The sequence below is a fragment of the Dermacentor silvarum genome, chromosome 7, assembly GCF_013339745.2.
Source record: "Dermacentor silvarum isolate Dsil-2018 chromosome 7, BIME_Dsil_1.4, whole genome shotgun sequence".
Classification (NCBI taxonomy): Eukaryota; Metazoa; Arthropoda; class Arachnida; order Ixodida; family Ixodidae; genus Dermacentor; species Dermacentor silvarum.
In genome coordinates this window covers 666,032-682,913 of record NC_051160.1, presented here as the reverse complement: position 1 = coordinate 682,913, position 16,882 = coordinate 666,032, and the positions used below count along the sequence as shown (strand labels likewise).

Genomic DNA, 16,882 nt, shown 5'->3' with positions numbered 1-16,882 from the left:
CGCCCTTACTACCACCTTCCTAGAAAGGTGCGGCATTCGCATCATCCGCAGTTCAGTGCGGCATCCACAAAGCAACAGTGTAGAAGCATGGCACTCCGTTCTGAAAAGGGTACTGCGGGCATTGTGCTACGAGCAAAGAAAGGACTGGGAGGCATGCTTAGCGGCCACTATGTTTGCCTTAAGGTCGGTGCCGCATGAAGCCACAGGATTCAGCCCAGCTGAGCTCGTTTATGGGAGGTCGCTTCGATCTCCACTTCAAATGGTGCGCGAGGCGTGGGAAGGGCGCGGAGATGACCCGACAGTTGTTGAGTATGTATTGGAACTCCTAGAGCGGTTGCAATCTTGTCAAGAGCTGGTGGAGGCAAACATGAAATCCGCCCAGATGAAAGCTAAAGTATACTATGATAGGAACGCTCGGAAGCGTACTTTCACTGTAGGAGATAAGGTGCTTTTGCTAACGGCGTCCTGAAAAAACAAGCTAGACGTCCTTTGGGAAGGACTTGCGGAGGTCATGGAGAAACTTTCAGACACAAACTATGCCATCAAATTACCGAGTAGACGTAAAGAGCTGAGGATATACCACACGAACCTAATGAAACCATATCGAGAGCGTGAAGCCATAGTTCATCTCGCACTAAATACGCCCGAAGAAGTGGAAACAGAATTTGCTTATCCGATGCCGCCAACGGAACTTCCACTTTCTAAAGTATACGCGGACATAGGCGCAGACCCAAATTTAAATCCACGCCAGCGAAGCGAACTGCGAGAGCTCGTGGGTAACTTTGAAGACTGTTTTTTAGATCGGCCAGGTAGAACTAGCTTGATGGAGCATGATATTAAGCTGGTATCGGACGTGCCCATTCAGTGCCAGCCCTACCGGGTTTCACCTAGGCAGAGGCAAATTTTGGAAACCGAGATCCAGAAGATGTTAGAGCAGGGGTTAATTGTTCCTTCTGAGAGTGAGTACGCGTCCCCGCTAATTCTGGTTGAGGCTCCGGGGAAAAGCCCCAGGCCTTGTATCGATTACCGAAGGCTAAACGCCATAACCAAAGATCAGAATTACCCCATTCCTAATCTGGAAGAGCGGGTGGAGACCATCAGCAGGGCTGAATATGTATCTACGCTAGACTTAACGAGAGGTTACTGGTAGGTACCACTGACAGAGCAAGCTAGCCATTATGCCGCCTTTACATCCCCTCTAGGTACCTTTCGGCCTCTTGTCCTCACTTTCGGATTGAAAAACGCTCCGTTTTGTTTCTCACGACTTATGGACCGGGTTCTGAAAGGAATGCAGGACTACGCGCTTCCCTACTTGGATGACATCGCAGTCTTCTCTCCTACTTGGGAGGACCATTTGCATCACCTTAAGAATGTGCTAGAGAGTTTGCGTGCGGCCGGTTTGACCCTGAAGGGCGAAAAATGTCAACTAGGAAAAACCGAAGTTAGCTACTTAGGCCACAAGGTCGGACGTGGCTACAGACGCCCCCTTGAGATAAAAGTAGCCGCCATATCCGATTACCCTAGACCAGTGACGAAAACAGATGTCCGTTCCTTTTTGGGACTAACTGGCTATTATCAACATTACATCCGTAACTTTTCAGAAATCGCAAGTCCCCTCACGGACAGTTTACGGAAGAATGAACCAGTGAAAATTGTGTGGAACGAACAAAAAGACGAATCTTTTCTCAAGTTAAAGGCCGCTTTAGCCGACAAACCCATCTTGAGAGCTCCTGTTTATGATCTTCCTTTCATTCTGCAGTGCGATGCTAGTGATCGAGGCATGGGTGCAGTGCTCAGTCAGAAAAGTGAAAACGGGGAGGAACACCCGGTAGTGTTCGTAAGCCGGAAGCTGACTGTCCGCGAACAGGCCTATCGTATTTCCGAGAAGGAGTGCGCTTGCTTGGTATGGGCAACACACAAGCTTCAATGTTATCTGGCAGGATCACAGTTCCTAGTGGAAACTGACCATTGTCATTTGACGTGGCTTAGGAATATGTCCCCGAGGAACGGCAGACTGCTACGCTGGAGCCTTAGTCTGCAAGAGCATAGCTTTGATGTCAGGTACAGGAAAGGACGCGACAATGCCAATGCGGATGGCCTCAGCCGTAGCTTCCCTGTGTGAAGCAAAGTGTTGTAAAGGGCCCCTTTCTTTTTTTTTTTTTTTTTTTTTTTTTTGTAGCGTTAGCTACACTGGCCTAGCCAAGCCCGTTTCGCGTGGCACATCAAGAGCCGTGCTGCGCATGCGCAAGGATCAGTGATGTCACACGGCTTGCTCAACGGAGCCACCGGAGCCGGCACCTCTCGCGCACTCCGCCGCCGCCGCGCGCGACTCACCGCCGCCGGTCTGCGCATTCCAGAGGAGTGACGTCGTAGCCGTGGTAGACGCACTGGCGCTGGCGCGCGCTCGCTCTGCAGTCGCCGTCTGACACTGCGCTGGAGCCGCTGCGCTTCTGACTGGCGTTTGCCAGTGTGGTATAGCCATGGAGAAGGAGAGCGCAAATGCTGCTCAACAGCGCAGAAGAACGGAGAAGCTTGACTCATCGGATCCCGAAGTAGTTGCCTGGCAATTAGCGGTTGAGCGTAGGAGACAACCAGGAAAGCTAAGAATAATCAGCTGAACCTTTGCTAACGCTACGTATATCCTGGCATAGCCGAGCTAAGCCACTGCGTCTTTTTTTTTCTTTTCGCGGATGTGTTTTGTTCTTCAGTTTTCAACTCATGATTAACCCCATTATTGCTGTATTTCAATGCACTCTCGGTCTCTCAATAAATGTGGCTTTCCCGGGCAGGAGAAACAAAAACGTTAGGTATTAGGTTAATTGAAATATGCACTTAAGTCTAGTTTTTTTCCTTTTGTTAATTTTCGGGGAAGCTTGAACGAGGGCTGCAGGTTTAATTCTGATAAGGTTTTGCGTGAAGAATGTGTGAACCTGGCAGTTCTCATGGTCAGTTGGGTGCTCTCTGTTTGTTGTGCCTTGGGCTTGGCGTGGTCTATTTCCAGAGGGTGTCACCTGGCCTGCCTTGGAACGAACGGCGAAACAAAGGAGAGGCACGGGGTCTACGGTCTCTTCGAGGTGCTTGGATGCTGCAACCCCTTCGAGACCTCCTGTGGCGGTGGACGGGCTGTTATGATCGGCTTGGAACTGCATGCACCTGTCAAATATGGGAATCAAGCTCGAGCGCCTTTCCCGTGACGAGATAATCCTCTTTCATTCCCGAGAGAGCGTCTGACCTCTACGGAGCAGACGAAAACGGCGAGCTACCAAGAAGGAGGACCCGAGGGAGAGGAGGTCGTCAACTTGACCGCCCGACAGAGGTCTGACACTTCCACAAGTTCCCCGAAGGAGTCATCGGCAGGTTATGATCTTCCTGGAATCTGTATCTCTCCAATGTGGGAAGCAAGCCCCAGCGCTTTTCCCGTGACGAGATAATCCCCTTCATCCCCGAGAGCGCGTCTCACCTCTACGGAGCAGACGAAAACGGCGAGCTACCAAGAAGGAGGACCCGAGGGAGAGGAGGTCGTCAACTTGACCACCGGAGAGAGGACTTCCCCGAAGGAAATATCGGCCACCACGAGGGGATTTAAGGCCGTCCTGGCCCCCGTGTTAATCAGAAACCGCTCGAGACTCGGATAGAGTCAAAACCATGTACCAATGAAGTGAATACAATCTTTTCTATTTTTCATCATCACGATGCCCGCCTTCATTGTCGTTTCCTGATTCCTGCGGTGACGACCCACCTCACCCGGTCGAGATTATATCAGTTCCATGTCGTCCACATCCAGCGGACGTTGCACCCGTCACCAATCCGCCATCGTTGAGCGCCATCTCCACAAGTAGGGACGACTCAGACATGAGTAGTCATGCAATAAAGTATATGTTATTCCTTCCTTCGTTCTATGTACTTTCTGCAAACTTATGCTCCTCGCTTTACCTTTCCTGTGTATGTGTTTTCAAATCAAATAATAATATGGAAGTATGGAAACCACGAACAGATTGGAAAAGATCATTTTATGGACATTTTCCAGGCGTTTGGTATAGGCAAGAAAATACGTGTATGTGAAAGCAAAATTTGACAAACAATGTGATGAAAGATTAAATTCAGCTCTCATATCAAATATCCATGAAAGCAACCTCTCCAAGACTTTTGGGAGCTCCGCAAACTTTCCTACCCGTTAAAGGCTTTTAGATCGCAACACAAGGTTAGGGCAAAGCGCTGTTTACTTGCATGCTCCACTGCGGCACTGGCAGCCCTGGCCAGTAGCCAAAAGGCGGAGAGAAGTTGGTTCCGCTTCTATTCAGTGAGAATTGCCTAGTAGTCCCCGTCTCCAGAACTGAAGGTGCAAGTACTGTTGGGGAGTTCAACCACTCATGTAGTGGCCGGGACATGTCAAAGCCCAGTGTCGGCGTCAGACGAACGGTGTCAGCTGCTAGCGATGCTCGTAATGGAGCGGAAGGTGCCGCTGTGGAGTCGTGTTCGGTTACATCGTGAGGCTGGCGTTCACGCTTCTCCCGGGCACGACGGTTCTGGAACCAGATTTTCACCTGCGTAGGGAATGTTAGAATCGAACCAATAATTAATGTCTTGCCGCCGATGCCATAATGATCGGTTGAGAGAGCACTGTTAAAATGTAAAAAAACCTTGCTGGTGGTTCTATTGCGTTGCATTGAAAGACATGTCACCGTGTTTTGACAATTGCAAAATTGGCGGCCGAAGCGATAATCAGTTTACTAGAAAAATTATCGAAGCGGAAGCGATAGAAAACACTTGGTGACGTGTGTAAGCATGCCATCTATCACGCTAACACAGCAAAAGGACGCGATTTTCTGTGAGTACCATCACGGTTTACTTCGGTTTGTAGCTTATGAATTCTTTCTTAAATGCGAGGCATTTCTTGGCGAACATTACCTACTTTTACAGTATCTATCTATCCATCCATCTATCTAGCCGCCTACGCCTTGCCGCTTTTATGGTTGTTTCGTTAACTTGGTAGGTACCACAGTTGGCATAGTATGACAACAGTGTATGGCAAACATAAATGATAGGTCATGAAACAGCCACCTAAAATGACAATGACCCAGCGAAAAACATTAACACTAGGAACAAAGTACAGGAACAACCCCTTCGTACTTGTCGGACACTTCAACATAGACATCACGGACAGCGATTGGCTTGTGCAGTATATGACGTCTCCATACGCTCTACGATGCATTTCGTATAACCGGAAACGACCGGTTTGTCTGCTAGCAGGTACGCGCGCTCCCTGGTCTTCCTTGTCGTGTTTCTCGCTTGTGCACCCTTGCGAATCGGCAATCACAGCCCCCAACACAAGTGCCAAATCGCTCACATTCCAACACAGTCGTGCTTAGCGGATTGATTAGCTGTGCGAACAGAATGCGACAGTGTTCGCCTTTCTAGACGTGCACGCAACACAGGGTCCATAGCAGCACGTACACTTCGCATGAGCACGGGCCGGCACGGCAGCAACAGCGGGTAGCCGAGAAGCGTGGACTCGCGGCCACTCCGTGGTCGCGGCTAAGGCCCGTCCACGTTACTGGCACGGTAACTCGCCGCGTGCCGTTCGCCATTCGCGGGTCGCCGTTCGACGGCGGTTTTGCTCGCGAACGGCGAGATCTCCTTGCCATGGAGAGGATGAGATCAGGACCCATTTGTGCGGCAGCCTCACCACCGCTGATCTCTCGACGGTGCCGATATCGTCGCTAAGCCTTTTCCGGTTCACTTCAAAGCTAAAGCGGACGGCGCTTCGGAATAAATCGTCGACGCTCACAAGCCGCAATATTTTCTTACCGTTGTTGTCACTCTTCGCAATAATTGCACACAAAGATGAAAATACGCTGATATTAGCGGCGCCGTCGGATGCGATGCGAGCACAGCCGAGTCGGTCGTCTGCCGTCGATAGCCCTGCACTGCAGCTGAGCTCTACAAGTATCGGAGCTCTCGTTCGTGTTAAACGTTTGACAGTGGATATCGTTTTTCATGATATGTACAATTTACGCATCGCTTTATCTAGCGGAAATTATTTTGCTTGGAACAGAAGCTGCAGCCGATGTTTTCGTCGCCGATAGAGGAGGCGCGCAGCTTCGCCGTCGTCGACTGGCCCGTAGTCGTGCGGTGGGCGGTGCGCCGGCCGAACTGCCGTCTACTTTGGATACCTCTCGCGCGGCAGACGTTATACGGCACTGAAGGCCGGTTCGCCGTCGGTATATTTGCCACTAGCGTGGACGTGCCTTAACCGGAAGTGGACAGTGTTTTGAGAAGCGCGTTGGCGATGATGTTGGTGAAGCGCGTTGGCGAGGAGCACTCGGCGAGGAGGAGAGACCAGCCGACGAGGAGAGTGGCGAAGGAAAAAGGGAAACGAGCGAGGGCCGTGTTTCGATCATCAAACGCGTGTAACTCCGCTATTACGGCAACATTTCGAAAAATTATCGCGGCTACGTATTCGTTGTAGACACGTGCACAGCTCCAACACCACAACTAAATTTCGACCTCTGGGTGGTTTAGGGGCCCTTAAGTCTGAACACTTTTTCAAGCGAAGCTTGTATTGCATTACCCGTGTTGGCGTCGGTGTTGGCATACGAAAAAGCCCAAGCCGCGCGAAAATAACAAAATGTCGCAGTTTCACCCGAAAGGCGAAGCATCAATTGCAATAGAAAACTACTAGAGAACTATTCGGAGTAGGGATAGTAGTTTTATCGGCTGCATAAACTTGGACACATTCGCTTACTAGCTGAATTAACAAGCGTGGTGTCAGCGCGCACAAGCAAACATGAATAGGTCACACTGAATGACCGCAGACGACTGTCAAAATGCTGGCAGCAAGCGCAGCCGCCACAGCGGGCGAAGGTTCGTGCGGTCAGGGTCCTTCAATGCTTTCTTCTGGTCATGAAACTCCCGCCGAAGTTTCATATAGGGACAAAAGCTGCCACCAGAGGCGCCGCCGTGAGTAGAAGGGCACCGATCTGCCGCGCTTGGAAGGCCAATCGCACATTCGCGTGGATGTTTGCCATGAAAGCACCTCGCCCACATTTTTATTTCACTGTGTCTGCTAACTGAACATAGCAGTGCTTACTATTGACCAAATAAGATAGCATGCGAGTTGTTTATTACTTCAAGTCATTGATTGTTAGCAATGGTTCACCCAAGGCTGCCAGTGAAGTGTTGCAAGTTCGCTTGTGCTCGTACCTATACCTACGTTTCTTGATTCCTGGATAGGTGATTAAAATCGTGCTTAAACTATGCAGTGCGCCATGACTAAGCCTAGCTGACCCACAAATTAATGTTGCTTGCCCAAGAAGTTATGGTGCGCCCTACTGCGCGCTGGCGGTCCACAGCTCTGATTCTCCTGTTAATTGCCTGTTTATTCTGGGGCATCGCGAAGCTGTCAATGGGAATTTCACGCGCAGAACAGGCACGCTTGAATAAAGTCATCTTGGCACTAATTGCAGCAGCAGCTGTGAACTGCGCATGCTAGATATAGGCGATGTGTTGTGGGAATCCTCGGGTCCCATAACATTCGCACGGGCAGCGAACGTCGCGTCAAGCGCATGCGTGCCAGGGAGAGTTGGGAGAGGGGAAACTTTCCTTCCGCAGGCGGCGCGCGGGAATCGCAAGCGCTATCAGCGCCACCGGGTGGGTCACGTGAGATCCCGCTGATATCACCCGGGTCTCTTTGGTCCCCAGCAAGCGGCGATGGCGGAAGTCTCCGCCGCCGCTCCCATATTCCCGCACGTGGTTAGTCAACCACGTTCTTGCCGCGGCAAACGCCGCGGCCCCCCCCGTATTCCCCAGTTGGTAAGTCGGAAGCCCTTCTTTACCTAGTGTATTATTCTCTTCGGGGGAACCCTCAGCGATGTCAACTATAGCTAGCTGGCCTGCTCGAAGTGTTAGTTGCAGTCGTAATAAATGCTTTCCGAGAGTACACGTGGTTGTCGTCTATTGTTTCCTCGAGCTTGTACCGGACCGCGGTTGATGCGCAGGCATGCGCCAACCGCGGGGCTCGGTGTGTCGAAGCAGAGGGCCGTTGGCATCCCCCCATATCCCGACAATGTGTGGTTTTTAAGCGAGAGTTCTTGCATTTACGCATACAAATTTAAACATGATCTGTTGAAACCTGCGTGAGTGTATTTTTTTTAATCCATTCACATTTAATGTCGCAGTGACCATCAGTTCAAGGTTGGAGTTTCACTTAGTCGCCCGAAAACACCACCTGAGTTTTTTTTTTTATAAAAATACCAGCGCATATTGAAACCAGCTCGGAGCTTCCATCGTCAGTAGGTCATTCAAGACTACATTTACCGATCAAACTGAATAACTGTATTATTTTTTTGCATGTTTCGCTTGTTTGTCTTTATACTCAGTTTTCTTCATCCAACTAGAGCCAATTTTTTGTATTATTTTTTCTGCCTAACAGAAAACAAGTTTGCGTAGGTCTTGTGGATAGCATTTTGACTTATGCTAACCACGCTACTCTTGCAGGACAGTGTCTACTTTGCAAAAGGGCGGAATGGAGGGCATAGTATACGATTATTAGGGAGTAATTACTAGCAAGCGTCAAGAATGCAAAAGTGCCGCAAGCACTAGTGCACATATGATTGCAATTAAGATTGCGTTTGATAGACTGGAAGAAAAGTTGGTGGATCTCTATCCACCAACTTTTGAGACAAAACACCTGGAAAAATTATTTGTCACTGCTTTCCTCTCTCCTGTGGCTGGACAGGATCAACGAGCACCAGCACGAAATAGCCTGTTCCTTTCGCATGTAAAAAATGCAAGCGGCACTTAATAAAAAAAAAGTGCACACCTTCAGCCGTAGTGCTGATAAAACGTGCTGCGCAGCCAACACTGGCCGAGGAAGTACGGTCGTTCAACAGGATGTCCTGAACAAAGTTCATGTAGACATTGGCACAGGCTATATTGTCCACGGTGCACACTTCTAGGTGCTCGTCCACAATTTCCAGAAGGCAAAGCAGCTGGTCTGATGGCACTTGAAAAATCCCCTAGTATTTATTTCGGTCAGTGCACTTGGCTCTCGGGAGGTGCTCCTCAGTGTTTATATGCAGTCCTTGCAGCTTATTTTAGCAAACTTTCATGCAATCTAGCCACCAAGGTAGTCCAAAATGCAGTCCTTCGTTGACTCCGGACGATAGATATCTTGCATGCACTCAGCCGGCTTGGGTAGTATATCGTCCAAAAGAAGAAATTTCGTAATGAGAGTGATGCCAGTTTGCCTGCGTAGTGAGCAAGAAGCATACTCGAAAGGCGTGTACCAGACTAACCGTGAATTTCTTCTTCGGCTGCATCGGTGAAGTCGGCAGATGCGACGGCCGCCTCTTCGGCTTCAGCGCAGTTTGATGATACCGCTCGCCGCCTTTTTGCAGGTGGGCGCCGTGTCGTTGCATGCGAACGTTCTTTGGGCTTAGACAATATACACAGGCACGCCTTAGAAAATCTTCGGAATGGCGTCTTCTACCAGTTTGGGTCGATCGCGTGGCAGAGACACAACGTTTCCATTCACTGCACACACGTCTGCACGAATAATGTCTCTGGCATCAAAATGTTTCTCGCACATGCGAAAATACTCCGGTTCACACGAGAACCCGGCAGTCTCTTCTTGCGGGATCGCTCGCTTCCACTTGTCGCGTAGTTCCGGGTTCGCTGGTAAACAGAATAAGGATACTTTTTCGTCGACGCCCTTTTATCCGGAGCGGCAGCCTGGCGCACAGCAAGTGTTAGGCATCACTGCTATGGTGAATTACGAAGTGTCGATGTCACTACATGGACAGACACGTTCAGACGAAACAAAAAACAACCACTCACAACAGCACGCCGCACCGACACTCCGCTTTCCGGCGGCAGCGGCCGCCTTCCCCGTCGCCCTTCTAGCGACGCCAGCGCCGCGGCGCCGCAACTGCGGGCGCTATATGAAGCTCTCCCATAGCGTTACGTGAGAGTTTCATGACCAGGAGAAAAGTATTGAAGGACTCTGGTGCGGTCTATTGCTTCAACGGAAACTGAGCGGCGAATGCACAGCGCATACAAAGGTCAGAGCCGTGTGGAGATCGCTTTTAAGAGACGGTGCGGGCGACCGACACAGCCGGGCAAAGTACAAGCGCGTTGTTGGCAGAGTAGAAGCTTGCCCCTCCCTCTCGCACTGCCTTCCCGCTTTCTTGCTTTCGCGTGGTAGATTGAGTGGCCAGTTCCCCTTGCGCCCGGTTGCAAGATATGCATTTGGTGCCGCAGCACAGCGTAGCCCCGCCTCCTTCCCTCCCATACCCCCACGGCCTTTCGCGCGACGGTCGCGTTTGCTTTCAGCCGTGCGTTCGCTCTCCGTGATAGCGCGCGTCCCCCGTGCGCTTTCACTCGCGCATACGGCGCGCGGCGACGATTTTATGGCCCTTGGACTTTATACGGAACCTCACGGCGACGGTCAGGCCGACGGAAGAAATCCGGTTCAAGTGTCCATATATAACTGTTATCGCAATAAAAAAAACGCTTAACCTTACACTCGGCCGCGCAACGCTTGAAACAGCGAATCTGGGCGATCGTAGCCCAGCATTTTCCGGAAGTACGCGCGAACTTTTAATCTTATTAGTCATGATGACAATAATTTCTTTTCGCGCGTCTCTTACGGCCATCAGTGCGCGTTGCATAGCGCAGCTTGCAATACCGCGTTCCAATGCCGACACCGCGTTCCAGGAGACCTACTCCGTGAATGCGTCTCTCTCTCTCTCTCTCTTAGCGCGCAAAACCTCTTCACCTCACAAAGCATGAGCGTACGAACGCGCCAGCTGTGGATGAAGACGACGACGCTCGAACTCATGGAGAGGGCTGCTCGGTGAAGTGGGCCCTGCGGCTCTACGAGGCGGCGGCCACATCACGCCTGCGGTACGCCCTCCCGCTGGTGGCGCTGCCGCCACGCCGCCTCGAAAAGTTGGAGCTGCAGCACCGGGCGGCCATCCGACTCTGCCTGGGCGTCCCCCGGAGCTCCCAGATTGCCGCTACCCTTGCGGAGGCTGGAGCATGGCCCCTGTCGCTCCTCTTCCTGCAGCAGGGGCTGAGGCACGTCGACCGCCTCCACCATGCTCCTGATGGCAGAGGCCTGCTGCGTCGCCTCCAGTCCCGGCCTTCCTCAAGGATGGGTCAGCTGTGCCGCCTCTACGAGGAGGTGGTTGGCAACCCACCGCCGAATGCGGTACAGCTGCCCCCACCGCAGAGGCCTCCTGTCCCCATCGCCACGGAGCTGCCCGGGATTTCGAAGAGGCGCTCACCCGCTTGCGCCCTGCAGCAGACGGCCGCCTGCCTCCTGGACGAGACCCTCGGAGACCACCTCCTGGTGTACGTCGACGGTTCGGTGGTACCGGACACCGGCTCTGCCACGGCGGCCTGCACGGCACCAGCCCTGCAGAAGAGCAGGCAGTGTCGACTGCCCAGACACGCCAGCTCGACTGCAGCGGAGGTGGCAGGCCTCCACCTGGCCGTCGACCTACTCTCTGAGGAGCTCCCTGGGGTACCAGCGGCCATCCTCTGCGACTCCAGGGCAGCCCTCCTCGGCCTGCAGAGGCCAGAAAGCGCCAGCCTTGGAGTCGCACTGCTGTCTACCCGGCTGACAGCGCTGCAGGACGCAGGCCACCCGGTGTCCCTGCACTGGATCCCCGCCCACGTAGGGATCCCGGGCAACGAGGCAGCCGACACCCTGGCGAAGGACGCCCACCACACCACTGTGCCCCTCAGTCGGGCCGTGACGGAGGGCGACTTCACAGGACTGAGGCTGCGGCGACACCTGGCGACCCACCACCCAGACAAACGGGTGGCACTGGGATGCCCCCCACGACCACTCCCCCAGCGAGGCCTGGCTCGCAGGGAGACCTCGCTCCTTCTCCGGCTCCGCATCGGCTGCAGCTGGACGGCAGCACGCAGCTACCGACTGGGACGAGCGACGTCCCCGGCCTGCAGCTCCTGCGGGGAGCCGGAGACGATCGAACATCTCCTGCTGGCCTGCCCGGCGTACCTCCAGCAGCGGGGCCCACTCCTGCAGGAGTTCCGCCGCCTGGGCCTCCCCTGTGGCAAGGAGGAAGATCTCCTCTTCCCCGGCCGACACCACCTTTCTGCACTTCGAGGCGTCGTGGAGTTCCTTGACTCGTCAGGGCTCTCCGCACGCCTCTAAGGACATTTCTACAAGCGGGAAGGCCTCACGGCCTCCCACTCCACCCCGGGCCTGACCGGCCTGGAACAACACCCCTGCAGACTCTGCAGCACGCCAAGGCCTTCCATCTCGGCCTGATACGTGCCGCCTATGCCTGCCGGTTTTGCTTCGCCCAGCCATGGCGTCTCCAGACGACGCTCGAACGCAATCATATGGTTCGCATAAATGCATGTTATGCAAGTGTGGCTGTATATACCCTAGTGGTTAGGATGCTCGCTTTGGGACCGGGGGTACAAAGCCCGCCTCGGCAAGAAATTTTATTTTATTTTCTTTCTTGGTAGTTTCTTGATACGAACCACAAAGTACGGCTGGCTTAAACAGCTTCGCTGTTAAAAACTGCTCGTCGGGCTAATCTACTCTCGTCGGGCTACACTACGTCGGGCTAATCTACTTAACAACTCGTTGGACTAATCGAACCACCGACCTCCGGGTAGCGAGACCACAGCGCTAACCGATTCACCCACTGTCGGCTCTTCATATGCGCTTTTTAAAGGGGGGTTTTATATGCATGAAGAAGGACGCGGCGCTTGCAGCTGCCGCGCGTGATCACGCCATACCCCCAGCCAATCACAGGCGTCCCCTCCGTTCGGAGCAGAGAAAGGGTGTGATCGAGTGTTCGCTCGCCTCGCACCCGCCGTTTCCCACCAGTTCAAGCCGGAAGTGAGATGGGGAGGCCGCGTTTGGTTCGTACTGCCGAAGAGCAGGCTGCGTTGAAGGCACGGCAGCAGCAGCGGGCCCGTGAACGTCTTAAACGCTCAAAAAACTAACCAACCCTTCCCCTAGGGTTGCACAAGTTTCGCGTGAATCGCTGTTCCCGGTAGGGGAGGGTGTTAAGTTGTTTTTTTTTTTCTTTTTTGAATTCGAAAGCATTATATACCCCATTACGCGAAAATCCGGTGCTGCGGCGTGACCGAATGATGATACCAAAAATGGCCGACGGCAAAGAGTAAAACCACATCACGACTACTTGAATTGACGTCATACGGGTCAAGGAGGTTCCTCAAACAAAGTAAATTAATCCCTTTGAAAAGAAAATTACATAAATTTCGGTCAGAGCGAGACGAGCACGCTTCCCCGCCGCTACGGCGGCTCCACGGTTCTGGTTGACTAAATGTGTGCCTAGTGCGTGCGTCATTACGCACGTCACGTCGCAGTCATCTGTCTGACTAAACATGTGGCCTAGTGCGTGCGTCGTTGGGCACGTGACGGCGCAGCCAATGGGTAGGAGGTGGCGCCACGTCATGAGTATATACAGGGTGTCCCAGCTATCACGCAGCACGATTAAAAAAAAGAGAGAAAAAAAGAAGCCCGCGAATACACACAGAATTTCCGCGCGACTGGCCGCTCGAGGCATTTTGCGTGTATTCGCAGGCTTCTTTCACGCTCGGAAAAACACATTTATGTAGCACGTAGTGAGCAACAGAAAGCTGTATCGGGTGTTTTTCGTGTTGCTCTACAATCGTCTCATTGACACTTTGATCGTTAGGACAATACTTCTCGAGTTAGATAATTAATTACAATTACCTAATTAAATCTCAGTAACCAAAAAATTACTGGCGGCTACTCCAATGCACTGGAAACAATACGCACTAGGTTTGCTTCGCGTAACGCCGTTCCTCTTTTTTCAAATCGTGCTGCGTGATAGCTGGGACACCCTGTATATAATGAGTGCATAAAAAATCAGGCAAGTTTGCACTCGGTCGCACAAAGCTTAGGCACAGCAAAGCTTACTGGCTGCTACTGCTAGGTATGAATTTGGTTGCTACTAGGTCTTAACTTAGTTTACCTTAACTACGCATGTAGGAAGGTATTCTCGAGCGATTATTTTCGGAGGTACCTTCCCTTTCGCGACATTTCGCGTGACTAGTGCTGGACGCGTGGGCGCCTACGAGGTACAGCAATCCTGTTAGGCCACAAACACAGGCAGGCTAACCAAGTTTGGTACAGTGCCAAGAACGCTGTCGCTTGCCGACGCCGAACGCGTTGGCGACATTTCACGTGACTATAGTCGGGTACAACTTTAGAAGACAGGAGGAGGCCCCGTCCAGTTGACCGAAGCGCAGCAGCCAATTCCTCCGCGACTAAAGAAATAGTCCCGCTCAAAAAATTGTGACTGCTTCTAAAACGCGTATTTGTCGCTATAATTAAGATTTGTGTATCTTGACGGTGGTTTGGTAAAACTATCATGATGGAAATGCTACCGCACATGCCAGGATCGCGAGAGAAAAATAACTCCGTGCCTTCTACAACGCTGTGCGTCGTCTGCTACGGAGCAAGATCGACGGCACCGGGCGTAGCAGTCGCTGGCTTAATAGCATAAAATTCATATATACTTTTTGTTTGTTTGCACACCCTTATTTTTTTTAATGTGTTGGGCTTATTTTTAATTAATATATTTTTTTCTTTTTTTTTTCGCGGTTGCGAACCTGCGATCTCGTAAGTTCGGGCACGATCGCGCGCGGCATTCCGTGCCAGTTTTTTGGCCATGGAGCCCAGCGAGGTGACATCGGAACGCAATCCTTTGTTGCCGAACGAGCCTTGTGTCGCCTCGATGACCAAACTACCAAGGAGTCTCGGCAAGAACAAGAGCGGCCACATCCTGAACAGCGATTCACGCAACATGATCTTCCACTGCTACACGTTTTAGCGTGACAGGCAGCCTGAACGCAGCGTGGAGGACACGAGCAAGTTTGTCGCCGACATGCTCGGTGTCAGCGAAAGGACTGTGTTCAGGGTGAGGGAGGAAGTTAAAGCTTCGCATTTTTTCGGGTGGCATACTGACGACGCCCTCGTGAAAGCGCCCACGCAATGCGGAGAAGACGCAGCGTGAAGTTTGACAGCTTCACGTTGTGCGCGCTGAGGTCATGTGTGCACGATTTCTTTCGCCGCAACGAGATACCGACGGTCGAGAAGATAACTACAGAGTTCTCGGAGCGTATGGAACTTCCATCACTAAGGTGGTGTACTGTGCGTCGCCTGCTTGCCGAGATCGGCTTCAAGCACGAAAAGAGAAGCCGAAACTCGCTGCTTATCGACCGGGATGACATCACCGATTGGCGGAATCGCTACCTCCGTGACGTGGAGCGCTACCGGGCGGAAGGCCGAAAGATCTTCTACCTGGACGAGACATGGGTGACGGCGGGACACACTCGGTCGATCGTGTGGACAGACACCGTGGTGCAAAAGCGCAGACGCCTGTTCGCTCGAGCAAATGGCCTGACGACGGGTCTAAAACAACCTTCTGGGAAAGGTCAGCGCCTGATCGTGACGCACACCGGCAGCGAGGATGGTTTCGTCGACGGCTGCTTGGATGTATTCAGAGGCCAAAAGACAGGCGACTACCACGAAGAAATGGACGGCAATCGCTTTGAGGGCTGGTTCAAGGACGTTCTGCAGAAGTTGCCAGCTGGTAGCGACATTGTTTTAGACAATGCACCTTACCATAGCCGGCGAGAAGAGAAATTGCCGACGACGGCCTGGAAGAAGGAAAAGATACTGGAGTGGCTCACAAGCAAGAACATCACCTACGGTGAAAGGATGATAAAGAAGCAGCTGCTTGAGCTGGTGGCATCTGTAAAGTCACGCTTTCTGAGCTACATCGTAGACAACACAGCTGTAAAGGCCGGTTGCATTGTACTCAGGCTCCCGCCGTACCACTGCGAATTTAATCCCATTGAGCTTGTGTGGGCCAAAGTCAAAAATGGCATCGCTGCGGACAACAGAGACTTCAAGCTGTCCACGGTCGACGTCATCTTGAGCGAGAAAATCAAGCAGGTAACGGCAGAAGACTGGAGGAAGAGCATTCAGCATGTGATGGACTTGGAGGCAAAGTTCAGACTTGGCATGTCTGGGAGTGAGCACATTCAACTCATCATCATCCAGCTGGGTGAAGATGACACTGAAGAAAGCGACTCAGACTGCGAGCTGTCTGGCATTGAGCCACTCGACGAAGCATAAAGGCTTCTTATTAACTAAATAACAGCCCTTATTAGGGCTACAAAAATTTTGCTGGTGGATTCGCAACAACCAACCAACCATTCCGTGACCTCTCAAATAAATAAGCAGTTCCATTTATGGCATATTCCTTATAATAGAAGCTCAATTCTGATAAGCAACGTCCTACACACATTGTGCTCGATTTAAGAAGTGGCATAAAAACACATTTAAATGCTGGCATATCTGAATTAAAACACTATTGTTAACGCTGATTATCGTTGGCGGGCTCAAAAGCTCATTCGGGCAGCCACCGTCGAGTATGACGCACCCCATAGTGAAATAGCAGCAGTCAGAGCACGCTTTATGGTTCTGTTAGCAGTCTGCACTGGAAATCGCAGTCATGTCATAGCGAGTGGTGGTGAAATAGCAGCAGACAACACGAAACTGACAGCCACTGTCAGCAGCTTGAATGCCAAAGCACATTCATGTGGTTGCATTGTTTACTTTATCTGGCTCACACAAGTAATGCAAATAAGAGAACAAATATAAGACATCATTAGCTTAGTGAGGCCCAAAATGCTCATTCAGGCAGCCACCGTCGAGTTTGACGAGCCCCATAGTGAAATAGCAGCAGTCAGAGCACGTTTTATGGTTCTGTTAGCAGTCTGCACTTGAAATCGCAGTCATGTCACAGCGAGTGGTGGTGAAATAGCAGCAGACAAC

At 51.9% G+C, this 16,882-nt stretch overlaps 2 protein-coding genes across 3 annotated transcripts in view; both read right to left on the bottom strand.

Annotated features, from left to right (window-relative positions):
- The window catches only part of LOC119457436 (uncharacterized), a 742,184-nt gene that overhangs the window by 209,553 nt on the left and 515,749 nt on the right, over window positions 1-16,882 (bottom strand). The gene's annotated exons all lie outside the window — the stretch shown is intronic.
- Window positions 1-16,882, bottom strand: part of LOC125946600 (homeobox protein ceh-62-like) — a 55,067-nt gene that overhangs the window by 7,884 nt on the left and 30,301 nt on the right. For both annotated transcript variants that reach the window (XM_049670085.1, XM_049670084.1), the window contains one exon: window positions 4,224-4,544. In XM_049670085.1, coding sequence (XP_049526042.1) covers window positions 4,224-4,544 — 321 coding nt within the window. The remainder of the gene's footprint in view (window positions 1-4,223; window positions 4,545-16,882) is intronic.